Source organism: Podarcis liolepis, assembly GCF_965112155.1.
Source record: "Podarcis liolepis genome assembly, chromosome: 4".
Taxonomy (NCBI): domain Eukaryota; kingdom Metazoa; phylum Chordata; class Lepidosauria; order Squamata; family Lacertidae; genus Podarcis; species Podarcis liolepis.
Genome location: NC_139558.1, coordinates 21,526,893 through 21,541,689, shown reverse-complemented (window position 1 = coordinate 21,541,689; position 14,797 = coordinate 21,526,893). Strand labels below are relative to the sequence as shown.

The following is a 14,797-nucleotide window of genomic DNA, read 5'->3' as shown; positions in this document are numbered from 1 at the left end:
TTTGTTGGCTTGTTTTAACTATGGTTTGGTATTATGCCTGAACAGCCTTGCTTAACCATGGTTTAGTTAGCTACTCTACCCCAGGTGCTTGCCAGGCTACAAAGGAACAATGCAAAAGCAGGTGGAAAAGCAAGCAAACCATGGCTTAGTTAGGTGCAAATGCAGTTAGGTGTATGCAGTTAGGTGTAGTTTAGGTGCAAATGCAGCCACTGAATTACCGGTACATCTGAGCCAGGCTGCTATCTTGTGTTTGTAGCACATCAGATATTAAATGAATTACAACTGCTAACCTTCCAACATTACCCCTGAGGCCTCCTCAAGGGTAGGATGTTTTTGCATAAATAAACACAAGCATACATAAATGTGTATGTGCATGAAAACTAATGTATATTTACGTGGATTAAAAAAAAATAAACAAAATTTAAACCAGGTTTCTTCTACCCCTTTACCTTCTGTACTGAAGTTGACATTGGTGGAGCACTGCCTTCTCTATGCCAATAGACTTTGATGAAGCGATTATTTAATACTGCTTCTGTGCTCGATATAGCTTTCTTTGCCTCCTCATGGGTAGCAAACTGGATAAGGGCACCTTCTGGATCTCCCTGATAAGCAACCTATGATTTTCAAGAAAAGCCAAGAATAAGAGCAGCCACATCCCTTGGGAAAACTGGGGAAACTAACCCCAAACCGCCAGCGTGCTAGACTTTAAGAAGCAAAATGTGTCCTGCCTCAAAGATACCTACAGCTATAATCTAAGCAGGCAACAGGAGTTGGATAGGGAAGTGAGGAGTAAGTAGCAAGAGAGAATGGAGATAGAAGAATAACTATTAATACAGTCAAACCTTGGTTCCCAAACACCTCCGTTTTGGAACGCTTCGGCTCTCGAAAGCCGAAAACCCGGAAGTGTTCCGGGTTTCAAATGTTTTTCAGAAGCCAAATGTCCAATGCGGCTTCCACTTGAGTGCAGGAAGCTCCTGCAACCAATCAGAAGCAGGACTTTGGTTGTCAAATATTTTGGAAGCCGAGTGGGCTTCCAGAATGGATTACGTTTGACAAACAAGGTTTCATTGTAATGAACTTGGAACACCATTTCTAAATGTACAAACACTGTCCAAAACGTGCATTAGTACTTTATAAATAGTAGCCTTTCTTTCTAATTTCAGGCCCTCTTTTTTACTATATATTGGTGGAGGGGATGACAGAACATTATTTTCCAGAGGGTGAAAACAACAACATGGTCACACTTGCCTCCGCACAGCCTTCTGTATAATGATTTGATGTGTGCAGAGCTCCTTTCTTTTAGGAACAGCGGTGTAGAAAACCACTGCAAGGCTATCTGAATATGTAAGACATGGCTATTTTGTGACATCGGCATCCCTAGACCAATCATGCTTCATGTCTCTGCACAATGATAAAGACCTTTGCTCTAAGGGATGGCAGTAGTGGCCAGAAGTAAGGAGACAAACTACAGCAGGAAACAAAGGCAATGGGGCTAAGGAAGTGGGATGAGTGCAGAAAGCATAACCATTTATACTTGGCTGTTATATTAATGGTAAGGTAAAGGTAAAGGTACCCCTGCCCGTACGGGCCAGTCGTGTCCGACTCTAGGGTTGTGTGCCCATCTCACTTAAGAGGCCGGGGGCCAGCGCTGTCCAGAGACACTTCCAGGTCACGTGGCCAGCGAGCCAGCACCGGTGCAGCACACGGAAACACCGTTTACCTTCCTGCTATAAAGCGGTACCTATTTATCTACTTGCACTTAGGGGTGCTTTCGAACTGCTAGGTGGGCAGGAGCTGGGACCGAAAGACGGGAGCTCACCCCGCCGCGGGGATTCGAACCGCCGACCAGGCAATCGGCAAGCCCTAGGCGCTGAGGTTTTACCCACAGCACCACCCTATATTAATGGTAAAGTGGACTAAATCAAAGAATTTTCAGCTCATCCTTATAAAGCAGGGGTTGCTAACCTAGAGCCCACCTGATGTTGCTAGACTACTGTTTTTTAATCATCCTTGACCACTGACTACACAGGTGAGGTCTGATGAGAGTCTAACAACATCTGGAAGGCCAAAGGTTGCCACCCTGTTAGAAAAAGCACCCTCATGATCTAGGCTCTAATAAGGAGCAATGAAAAAGTCAAAGATACCACCTACCTGCAAATTTACTAAATTTCCAAATTTGCTGAAGTGCTCATTTAGTTTGCTGATATTGTTAAGCTCTGGAGGAACTTTCCTCAATTCAAGTTTAGTATTTTCATTTCCAAATTGCACCTTCTTCTGGAAAGCAGGACTGCTTGTTCTATTAAAGTTTTGCCTGCAATAAAACAATGAGTTGGGGACTGACTTGAGCTTCTAGTAGTACATTAATTTGCAATGGGACAGACAGGTAAGATGTGGAATTTCAGTGAAAACAAGTCTAAAGCTACATTTTAGGAAATGTTCTGGTGTCAACTGAAGACGCTCCTGTCCCTTCAGGCTTTTGGGAGAGAGATGTGGAGTCTAACGAGACATTTGGTCTGCTGAGATAAGGAAATTGGTGCAGCTGAACAAATGCTTACATATGTTTTTAATCGCTGTTCTGCAATTCTTACTATTTTGGTAACTGAGAAGGGCTGTTTAGAAATGCAAAAAATAAAACACGAGAGTGGAAGGAGTGCACATATTGACACCAAACAACCACCAAAGGTAGCAACCCTATGTTCCCTTGGCCACACGGCTAAGGGGCCACAGGATGTTGCAGACCTCTCTCATTGCAGGCAAAGGCCTCCCAATGGTTTGAGTTTACGGTGTGGATGCACAAAATGTCTCTTTAAAAGATAAGCAGGGAGGGAGAAGAAACACCAGTTATTCTGGGAGCTGATCCCCTTTAAAACACTTGCATCAACTCACCAGATCTGGGCAGATCTGGGCGGGAGGGTGCTCTGAAATTTTCAGTAATCCAACGCCGAAAGCCTCTTAAGATCACAAGCTTTGTCCACTTTAGACGTTAAGGTTAAAAATTCCCTTAATTTGCAGAGATGTACATATGTTGTCCTTCCTGCTACAAGCTGTAGGTATCCATTCATTTGTGCCTCTATAATTGGCACTCAGAGCAGTGTGACTCCCTCATAGGCCAACCAGGGTTTGCATATACTAATTTACAACAACGTCATGCCATGTTGAACCAGACTTAATCGTGGAAACCAAATGCTCAAGACTTAAAAGGATGAAAGTCCTCTCCCCCATAATCTAAAAACACATAGTGATGGGGAACCAATTGAAAGGCTGTATAACACAATTTAAACACCTGATTGTACAGGTGTACGGACAAGTTATTTGGAAATTTGAACACTGGAAAAGCAAACTTGAAACACATTTCATAGTTCAGGCATTAGTATGCAGTTAACACGTCTAGCAACTACTCACTTGTCAAACCAATTCTTCTTTGCTGGAACTCCATCACCTGCACCAATAGTTCTTTTTCGGGACTCAGAATCCACCACTATCCTCATGCTGCTTTTATTAGGAGGTTTTTCTGTGTGGAAGAGAAGAGTACACTGATTAATTTTTAAAAGATGTTTGTCTGTGCATTTTATAGTAGGATTTTCTCTCCTTATTACCATCAGCTGACTTATTGCATTTTTGAAACATACTAAGTGCTATACTTCTTCAAACCCAAGGTCCCTTTGGTTCAGCATTGGTCTCCAACAGATACCAAAACCAGATGCTTCAAAAGGAAGTGCAAGAAACCCCACAGGGCAACTATAGAATACATTGCCCAGAAAGCAAGATTTCTTTTCAACTCTTAGATATTTAGCAGATGGCTTATGACTTGAGCCCGAAAGGGATGCCTTTGATATTTTCCAATATTTTTGAAAAAGAAGCTAGACAAGAGATGGGGGGCTGTCATAGATGCACAGTACAAATATAACATGGGTAGTTCAGGAGAGCCTTGCAGCTTCGCAAACTTTGTCTCCCTTCCTCCCACACAAATTTACCCTTCCTTTTTCAGATCCAACCACACCTTCCGTTGATACCCTGAGTTTAGGCAAGTCTTGTTGGCACCCAAACTGGTAAAAGTAGAGTTTCCCTAAACATCTTTCTGAGCAAACTGCCCTGGCCTCAGGTGATTCAAGCTGCAAGCCAGGGAACCAAACCAGTCCACCAGAAAAATGAGAAGTTTTGGCATGCGCAGAAAGAATTAAAGGAGTACCATTCTGTACTGTGTGGTGTATTGCAAAGTGAACCAAAGCACTTTAGTTCCCCACAACTCTTCAAGCCAATTTATAGTAAAGCAAGATGAAGGTATAACATCATCTGCACCAATCATATATGTAACATGGTCGCTTTATAATATTCTGAAGCAGCTATATCATTTCTAGTGCCCTAAGTACTGACCATTCCAAGTTTTCCAAAATGCACAATATGTTTTATGGCGATGATCAGAAGCCTAGGTCTCATCATGCATTAGCTGATATCTCTCTCCCTCCCCACCAACCATTTAATTTCAATTTTTCTTTTTTGGTGCATTTTTTAAATCAAATAATGAACTTGTAAACTGGTACTTGTCCACTTTAATCAATGAAAAACACATCTATTATTTTGGATGGTTTTTGTACATGTGCAGAACAGTATGGGATTAGCTTCTCCACAGTAGAATATCAGTCAAAAACAAACACACACACAAAATCTTGATTTGTTATTTTCTCTACTTCTTAACATTTCATAACTACATAAATACTTCCTTAAATCAGATAAAAGATGTGACATAGCAAAAACGTATGTTCAAATGTTATATTAAGCAGGCTTTTAAAATCTGCCTTTGGACAACATGGGAGGCCCCAAGACATCTTACAAATACAAAAACATCAATAAAATTGGTAAAACCCATACATACAACGATAAAATATCACAATAGCATTAAACCAACATTCAGCTAAAAAAATTACAAAAGCAACATGTTCGCTGTCTATGAACAGAGGCTTCCATAATGAGCATGTCACTGTCAAACAAGTCCTTTATTATCAATATGTTTTATTCTAATATCGCAAGCTGGTTAGGCAGCAGAGCTTGGAAAACATCTTGCTCCTAGCAGATTTCAAAATGGCAGAAAACATCACACACACACACACACCAGGGCAATTATTCCTAGTACTGTATAATAAAACAATGTGAAGACGAGTCTTGAGAACATAGATCAATAAATCTTTCACGATACCTCTTGGTGGCAGGTCCATATCCCCTGATGTAAGTCCTATCAAATTTGGTCTTTGGGCATGCACTCTGTGTCTATACATGGGCCTTGAAGTGATAGTTATACTTGGTGCTTCAGGATTATAGCCATCTGTGTCGTATGTTTCTGTTAAAGAAAAAGTTGTCCAGTTACACTACAATACAGAAAGGGTTACATAGCTCCATATTCAAACAAGGCAGCCTATACAACACTCTCCATAGCTATGAAGCTAAAACTATCTGTAGCGGACAGATCAAAACCTTCCTTTCCTCTGGACAATCTTCGCCAGGATCCAAAGAGCTGCTTTGGCTCCTCTGTGGAGCCTGAACTACCTCAGTGGATTTAAAAAATAATAATTCTGTTTCGAATTTGAACATCTGATCCCCATGACAAATTTTGTATTTTGTAGATTTTATCTTATTTTTATCCTGTTGTACGCCACTTGGATGGCTTCAGGCTATGAAGCATTCATAAATTTGCAAAAAAATAAATAAATACAAACTGCTTAAGCCCCATGAGTTTCAAAAGTAGTTTGCTGCAAGAAGTTGGCTGCTTGCAAAAAATACATTTCATGTTCCATGGGGCTCGGAACTAATTTTGCAATGCTTTTGATCCTGTTGTCGAGTGTAAAACGACATTCTACAGTTTTATTCTTTGACAATGTCAAGTCTACCAGATGATAAAATCTATTACACTCCAATGTCCATTGCATCTGTCTAAGGATAATAAGACTTTCTTTATTATGAGTAAATATTCTAGTACTGCACCTGTAAAAAGAGAGGGTGGAGCAGGCAGTGGCTGGTGATGAATACCGGTTGTTACAACCGTAGGAACAGAACTAGTTGCAGAATTTGGGGGAGCGTCCATACCAGAGGGTTGCAAAGGTGGGAGAGGAGGTGGTGGTCCTGCCAAAACCAGAAACAATTTAATACCAAAAGTGAAAAGAAAAAAGCAACCACATACAGCACAAAATATAATATCCTGACCATTGACAGCACTATGGATCTTCAGAGGTAGACAGCAGCATAAAGGCAGACATAGGGATAGAAGAACTCACTGTTTAGCTTCTGGCTGTTTAATTAAGGCTATCCTCAGTATGTAAATAAAGGTCCTGGATGTTTTAACCAATGTTTAACAAGTGTACAGTCACCAGGGAAGCTACTTGCCGTACTATGTAGGTTCACCATAAAAATAGTAGCATGCTGTTCCCTATTAGTGTAAGGTGAGGAGTAAAAGGAAAGAGGAGTAGTGCTTGGTTGGTTACAGATTTCAGCTTGGTGCCTGAACCACAATTAGTTCAAACTTCGGCCACCAGAATTTTAAATGCAACAGGTAACAGAGACAATATAAACACTCATCTTTAGAGATACAGTTGGTCTGAATGCAAATTTAATAAATGTGCCAATTTTGACCTTTGAAACTTACAAGATCTGCACCATTATACCTCAAAGTACACTACTTTCTATATGTTCCCTCTCCCAGGCAGCGAGACTTTCTGTGCTTGTTTTGCTGAGGCCCTTATGCTTCAAGATGTATCAAGCTGCTGCAAAACCTAGGGACTTCTCAGTGACGGAAATCCAGTTATGGAACTCCATGTCCCAGGATATTTTCTTGTCTTCCTCCTCCTCATTTTTAAGAAAACAGGCATTTCCCCCAATTTGGTTTAGAGACATTGTATCTGAACAGTGTTTTAATGGGTTGCAACATAGTACAGTAAGTTATTTTGAAATTTAAAAGGTACATCCTACCTGTAACAGGTGGAAGGCTGGGTGGCAAAGGGCCTGGAGGTGGAACAGGAGGCCTAAGGTTTACAGGAGGAGGAGTAAGAATAGGAGGCGGAGGAGGAAGTCCTGGAGGAGGTGGTCCTTCAACAACCGGGGGCTGTGCTGGAAAAGGCAGTATGCCTGGAAGGTTCACATCTTCTACAACTACAGGGTCACTTCCATGATCAAATGGACACATATCTCCTCTCATACAGAAACCCTTTTCTGAAAAGTTAAAACAGTATGTTACCAGGTAAAGTCTGCAGTGTTCTGAGCAGTGCAAATTAATAGCTTTCCATTCAGTTTCGGAACTGAGTTCATAAACCTCCAATCGCAAAGAAAGCTCCACCCATTTTTACTTTTTATGTTTCACTTGTAAAACAACAAAATGAAATGCGAAATACTAAGGATAAGAAATAGTTTAAAAGAAAATATTTAAAATGTCTGAAGATATAATGGTTATTGTCATCAATGCTTGGCAAGGCAATGGGAAAATTTGTTTTTTGTTCTTACCATCATAGTCTCTGCAACGTTTCTTTGGCAGTGGAGGTCTCCCGTAGGAATTGTGGTCTAATTGTTCTTCATGAAAATCTGACCAACTTTCAGTAGTATTATTTCCATGGTGAGCAGGAGCGATAACCGTTATAGTGCTACTTAGTGTAGGGGCAGGGTAATGGCTGGATGAAATGTTTGTTACAGAAGAAACAGGAGTATAGTTGTTTTCTAATGGCTCTGTTCTGTCCAAGTCATATTTTGGTTTCCCTATATCCCTTTCTGCAAAGAAGAACAAGGCATCCACATTATGTCAGTAAGACAAGTATTACGCAAACTGATGAACATTTTTAAAACTAGAAAAACTCCCAATCCCAGCTGGTTTATCGATCTGAAAGCATGCAGGACAGCCAATGGCAACCTCAAATCACATTTACAAAATACAACTGGCTAAGCATCTTAAATCCTGAAACATATAAAGAAAGCCCTTTGCTGTGGGACAAATGAAGTATCAAACCTAATAACTTGTTGTGATGTCATTTCATCAGATTTCACCCAGAGAGAGATCTGGAGGAGGCCTCATGTGTGTGCTCTTCTTCCCCAATAATCTCACCATGGGAAGAAACAGGCAAATGAACCAGAAGAAAGACCATTCAAATATATACAGTTTTTCTCAGTTCAATCGCTCCTTTGCACCTCTAGTGTACAGAGTGTGGGAAAAACATGCGAGGGAAAGCAACAAGCACGTGTCTGCTCATCCAATGCATGAGAACAAACACCATCAAACACCATGGTTTTACTTCTAAGTATATATCCACAGGATAGCACTGTACTTAAAACGTATGTGTCTTAGAACACACTTGTGTGGCATATTTGTATATTATTGTCCTGGTACTTTCAAAATAAATCTTCACAGCTTTTCTACAGCATAAACATAATCATATATATTTATTCCTACTTTATATCCTGCCTCTCCTTTGAGGATCCCAAGGCAGCACATATGATTCCTCTCCTCTCAGCGGTATCCTCAGACTTTTGCAATGTCCGGCATTGGACAGAACATTAATGCTCATCTGAATGTATCAAATGATATCTAACCACATATATTGAAAAGTCTCTGGTAAGCAAGTCTTATCCATCCAAACCTGAAAACGTTCCTTTACTACAGAGTACCAATTTGTAGTCTGGAGACAGTTCTACACTCATTCATTCATTCATTCAAGTTTATATACTGCTTGATTGTAAAAAAACAAAGAAAAACTTTAAAGCAGTTTACAAAAAGAATTGCAATGCTGCAAGTCAGCATGTGCAGAGCATCGCTCACCTCTGCTCCTTGTTCTACTTCTAGTTCGACTCCTGCTCCTGTCGCGGTCTCGATCCCGCAACCTCTCCTTGCTCCAGCTTCTACTGCGACTCCTGCTGTAGCTCCGGCTCCGCCCCCTTCTTCTGTTGTAGCGGTCTCTATAGGACTCTCTTCGCGGGGGATTCCGGTCGTAGTCTCTCTTGCGAGAACGCTCCTCTTTCTTTCTTTCATCCCTGCTTCTAAATATTTTGGATTGTTACACAGAAATAAATTCTAGGCTCTAAACAGAAAATTCATACCAAATATAAGAGTGTAACCATTTGTATCAGAATCAGTGAAAATATTTTTAAAATGAACACAAACACTATTTTAAGTGCCAATTCTGGGCAAAAACAAACTTTGAACCAGCACCAGTTATCACCTACCACAGGCCATTTTAAAAGCTATATAGCTTGGGGCAGTGCTATTTTTCTGGAAAGAGGTGCTGGAACTCACCAGGAACACCTTCCTTGTTCATTTATAATGACAATGGCACCCACCAAAGAGGTGGTGGAACTAAGTCCTGGTAAGTTCCAGCTGAAAAAGAGCCCTGGTTTGGGGGCTTGTTCAGGTATCAATACATCGCCCAGGACTGCTCTGGGGGCCAGAGCACAATGGCATCTTTCTGAGCAGTATATCATGAGTGAAACCACCACCGCTCTGGAGTCCCTCTGCTGCCAGCACTCAGAACGCGGAGGGGAAAACGAGCTGCATCAGCCCCAGCCCCATGAGGCGCCAGGGTTCGATGTAGCTTCTTGGCCCCCCCCCTCCATTTTTCATCATAGCAATGCATTACTATATTGTAATGTTTGGCTGGTAATACATTGTGATGTTGAAAGGCGGTATCGCCCAGCCTTAACCTACACTCCTATTCCGCCCTCAGCATGAACTCCCCATGGATGTAGGAATATGCTATGCCATTTGAGTTTCTGAGCTCAAGGACACAAAGCTCTGTTACTGTATATTAGAAGCAAACTGGAATACCAATAGCACAGCGCCAGTGTTAGAAACTGAGATAGGAAACCTAGGAGCTCCATGACACCTTAAACCTAGGTCATGGGCACATCAACGGAACGTCTCAGTGCACTGTTTTATAACAAGAATACAAAGCTGAAAATGAATGAACTGCAGCTAAAATATCATGCTCATTTTTCACAGGTCTCTTCTCCAGTCTTCAGAGAGTAGCTGGAACTGGGGAGGCAGAAAAAAGTCCTCCTTTCCTTCCATTCTGAAGTTTTAATCTGAAATTTCAGGTGCAGTACTGCACCCAGACATGAGAAGCTGCTCACATTAATGACATTCCACGTCGCAAAATGTGCCTAGAACAATGAAGTTTTGAGCTGCACAGCAGACACCCTCCTCCCCTCATTGGAAACACAGGAGCAGAGAAAAAAGTCTGCCCCGATGTAGACTCTCACAAGAGAAAAAGCAAATGAAAGGGGAGAGAATACTTCAAATAACCCAGCAATGTATTGTAAAGTGGCTTATATTGCCACTGTTTGATATGCAGCCTACACCTTCATGAGCTCAGACATTCTAAGCGGTAGCCAAGGCAGGATTTGCTTCCATGAAAAATGGATGCATACCAAAGGCAAATCCTAATTCAAATGCAATAATCTGTGCATAGTTGGGTGCTTTCCTGCAGATGCAAGTGTTGTGCATTTTCCCCAATATATCATACAAAATGTATATTGACTCAAGACAATCACCGTCCATTTAAGTGGGTGTAAAAAACACTGATGATGCAGTCGTCGTAGGAAAATTCAGATGTTGACAATTTTCTAACACAAAATTCACTAAGGTGCTCTTTAACTTCAAAACTGTCAGGTGGAAGGAGATAGCTATGTTTGAAAGCACACTCCCTTATGTATCTATAAAAACTTCATTAAAAACTACAAAACTTGGATTGTGCTCTGTAGGTATTACACATGGAGACTTGCTCATTTATACCTTTGTATCCTTACCATATAATTTGTTTCAAACTGCTGTAACAGCAAACAATGTAACTAAATCCACCTCAAAACATTTATATATGAAAAAGGTAAAGCCAGTAAAAAACAACAACATAAAAACTTTATTAAATAACCTCTCCTGGTTTTTACTACAAGGGACAGAATATATGATCACCTGGTTTCTCGATAGCGTGAACTTGACTGAGGGGGACTATGGTTTAGCCTTCTAGAAAACTTTTTCTCTCGCTCTTCCTCTTTAATGACCTTGATAAAGAAGGAAAATGAAAATAAGATAAGAGTACAGCACCCAGAGAAACAACCAGCAACCAAACAAAATAGAACCATTTCAAAATCCTTCTCAAGAATTCTATGCCAACCTCAGCCCTCAGAACTGCACATCTTTGTAACAAAGAAGATGCTTTGACATGAGAATTTGAAGTTTAGAAGAGGCATCAGGCAAAAAATTCCACTTCTCCCATGCCTTGGGTTAATTAAACAATCAATGGCCTTTTAAACTGGGAGGTATTGCTTTTGTTTGTTACTATGATATATCCTTTCGTGTTTTTATATTGCAAATCGCTCTGCGAACTTTGGATGAAGGGCGGTGTAGAAATTTATAAACATAATGAGTAATACAATAAATAAGGGTTTTTAGACATATATGTGATAATCCACTCTCGCTCCGGGTTCGCCAAACAAATATTGCACTTGTAAATACTAGTCCCACACCCTTGATCCAATAGTAACACCCATAGCTTCATTCTCTAAGGTTCACTATCTCTATCATGTATGTAGTTAAGAGTCACCAAGTGAAGTTTATCCTCAACGATCACCTATCAAAAGTATTGAGCTTTAAGAAATTGGCATTTAAATGCATTGTAATTGAAAACAGATTAAACATACAGACGCAAATTGCAAGATACGCATTAAGAAGAGGATGCATGACTGATCCCTACCTCTTCCTTCTTAGTTTCTTTTTCCTGATGCTGAAAAAAGTCTGATTTCAGGCTTCCCGATGTCGGCTGCTCCGGTGGAGGTAGATAGCTCTTTGTATTCACAGCATCAAAAAGTTTTTCTACGAATATCTGGGTCTCTAAAACAAGATCCAAAGGTAACACTTGACAAACAATTTCTATGGCTAGTATTACTCAGAATTCAATTAGCCATTTTGAATCAGTTGAGCAAATGGTCACCCTCCTGTTTGCTTGGGGTACATGACAACTGTAGGCAGTAGAGAAGACCAACAGTAACCCTTTCACCAACCCTTTCCCATCAATGGCACAGTGCTATCCCCAAAACCCATCCCTGGAGCTTTCAATCTTGAGAAAAGCAGCATCAGGCATTCATCTGCCTCCTCAAGTGTTGGCACACTCTTTATAGACAGCACATGGGAAAAGAGCAGTTCTGGCAAGCAGAGCACAGAGGAGAGAGAAGAGAAGTATATCTACTATGCACTTTGGAAAGTTTTGTTCGTCTGTTCTCTATAGGTTGCCTCTTGATATACCGTCACCAAACTTGGTAGAAGAATGCCCAAGGTGGGGGTGGTAGTCTTCGTCAATGTTTGGATGCCAGGAGCCATTTTGAATCAAGATGGTAGACTAAAACACAACTTTGGGTTGACTACATCCAATTTTTGGTGTGACAGATACAAACTCACAAACTGCACTATTCATTTAAAAATGACAAAATGTTTGGGTTTATAAAAATGCCTGGGGAGTGCTCTGTAATTGAAAGCAGTTGATTTATTATACTAACAGTCATACCTCGGAAGTCTAACACCTTACGAGTAAAACGTTTTGGCTCCCGAATGCTGCAAACCCAGAAGTCAGTGTTCCAGTTTGTGAATGTTCTTTGGAACCCAAACGCCCAACGCGGGTTCCGCAGGAGCTTCCTGCAGCCTATCAGAGGCCACGGCTTGATTTCCAAACGTTCTGGAAGTCAAACAGACTTCCGGAACGGATTCCGTTCGACTTCCAAGGTACAACTGTATTTTTTATATATCTAAGGCATCTACTATTTAATTCTTAGTATTTCTAATACTTAATTCTAGATGATGATCCAATAACCACTCAAAAGGATTCAGAGCTTCCAAGAGTGAAACATATGATGCATTTATTTTCTACAACAGGATTTGAGTATCTGTAATGTCTCTTAGATGTTATACACTACTTTATTTCTTTGAATCAACAAATCTGTTGAGCTGCATACTTTTTTGTTCTATTTAATGCAGCCCAGGATGCAATAATAATCTATTTAATTCAGCCCAGGATGCAATAATAATCATATACAATTAATTCAAGATGGAGTCAGAATTCAAACAAGTCAGTGATATATTTACAAGAGCTTACCCTTTTGAAGAAACACATCCAACTGATCAACACATAGTGCCCTCAGTTCTTTCTCACTTTTATCCTTCTTTACCAAAGCAAGAACATACTTAGCTAGAGCTGATGGGTCTGCATCACATCTGTAAAAGGAGCAAAACAAGACTGCTGTCAGTAATGAAGATATCCTAAAAAGTTAACTTGAGTTGGTGCAGTATGCCCAGGGTGTTCCGTATCTTTACACTTTCATTTTGCATTGATGTGTGTTATATAAAATGAATCAAGTGTCAACTTCTACTGAAAAAGCCAGTCTATGAGTTTCATCAATTTGTTTTGCTTTACTGCATTTTGGACCACTGTTGTGCTCATGGCTGTTCCCATCCTTAACAAGGGTTACCCAGCCTTCAGTAACGGTGTCAAAATGTGTAAGGTTGACCCAAAATGCTGGGCATTGTGTACCCTTCAGCCAGGCTTTCTGCAAAGTATTAAATCCCCTTTGCCCCAACCATTAAAATACAGGCATGACCATTTTAGGAGCGTTCAACTGATGTGTAATTGCCAACACTTGGGAGCTTTTGGATGTGGAATGGGGGCGGAGCAGAACAGGACTGGCTAATATATGTTCCACCGACATGTACAGGGGGGCAAGAACAGAAACCCCACGCAATATGGTCACCACCTGTAACATTTTGCTAGTTAGTAAAGGAATTGTGGCCTCTGCTGTTCTTACTTATTTAAAAAAAGGTGTGTGAAGTTTCATTGGAATAGTTTTACCATTGTGATGTTCATTTTATCAATGATAAATTACTGGGCTTCTAGCCATTAGTTACTGTTCTGCAGACTATATGTAATTAGCTGATGAGGTATGACACAGAGAAAAAGAGAACCGGCTAATACTAAACATAAAAGCATTTCATGGCTAACCAAAAGTTGGCTCAAGGACAATCACATTGTCACTTATTTCTTAACCATCTATTGACAAGTGGGGTTAAATGCACCCCAACAGCACTGAAAAAGCATTCATAAAACTTTTGGGTTCTTCCACAATTCAATGTTGCAAATAGTCCTCAATGATGAAAGGTTGTGGAATACTGTTATATATTGATACCTGTGTGTATTTAGCTTGTTATAATACAGTTCTATTTAAAAAAGCACTATGGTGAAGTATAAATTGCCATAGGTTATTTCTGTGACGATTAAATTATGGAAAAATCAAGGTTTTAACTTTTACAACTTTTGATGTCAATTCTGCCACTACTGTAGTAACTGAGAAACCATAAAAGCTGCACAAAAGTCCAAGAAGTCAACATGATCCCAAGACATTCACTTCCTTTAACACCACCACAAATGGTATCAGGGCAGGGTCAATAACATTCCACACATTTACCACCAAATTGCTTTAGAGTTCCAGATAAAGGGAGATCTAGGCTTTTCAATATGCTCATACACGTCATCTTCAAATTTACTTATCCAACTAGAGTATCCTTAAGATGTAGGTGTGATACACGACTGGCATAGGGTTCAGCTGAAACTTTACTAACTTGTTTCATCATTGTGCATCTATCTAAAGGAGACTAATTTCAGTCTCTCTGTGGAGGAGTGTGATATTCCATCTAAACAAGTAATGTTCTCTGACTGTCATGATCAAAGTAGCCTTAAAGAGATGGTTCAAGGAAACTGGGAACACCTGAAAGATCAATGGTCTTTGCAAGACT

General features: G+C 40.3%; 1 protein-coding gene across 3 annotated transcripts in view; it reads right to left on the bottom strand.

Moving 5' to 3' along the window:
• Positions 1–14,797, bottom strand: part of RBM26 (RNA binding motif protein 26) — a 47,560-nt gene that overhangs the window by 21,071 nt on the left and 11,692 nt on the right. For all 3 annotated transcript variants that reach the window (XM_083501145.1, XM_083501144.1, XM_083501146.1), the window contains exons 2-12: positions 13,107–13,225; positions 11,715–11,851; positions 10,934–11,022; positions 8,789–9,006; positions 7,486–7,746; positions 6,958–7,197; positions 5,977–6,114; positions 5,195–5,335; positions 3,403–3,511; positions 2,152–2,311; positions 450–614 (exon numbers count right to left, since the gene is read on the bottom strand). In XM_083501145.1, coding sequence (XP_083357271.1) covers positions 450–614; positions 2,152–2,311; positions 3,403–3,511; positions 5,195–5,335; positions 5,977–6,114; positions 6,958–7,197; positions 7,486–7,746; positions 8,789–9,006; positions 10,934–11,022; positions 11,715–11,851; positions 13,107–13,225 — 1,777 coding nt within the window. The remainder of the gene's footprint in view (positions 1–449; positions 615–2,151; positions 2,312–3,402; positions 3,512–5,194; positions 5,336–5,976; positions 6,115–6,957; positions 7,198–7,485; positions 7,747–8,788; positions 9,007–10,933; positions 11,023–11,714; positions 11,852–13,106; positions 13,226–14,797) is intronic.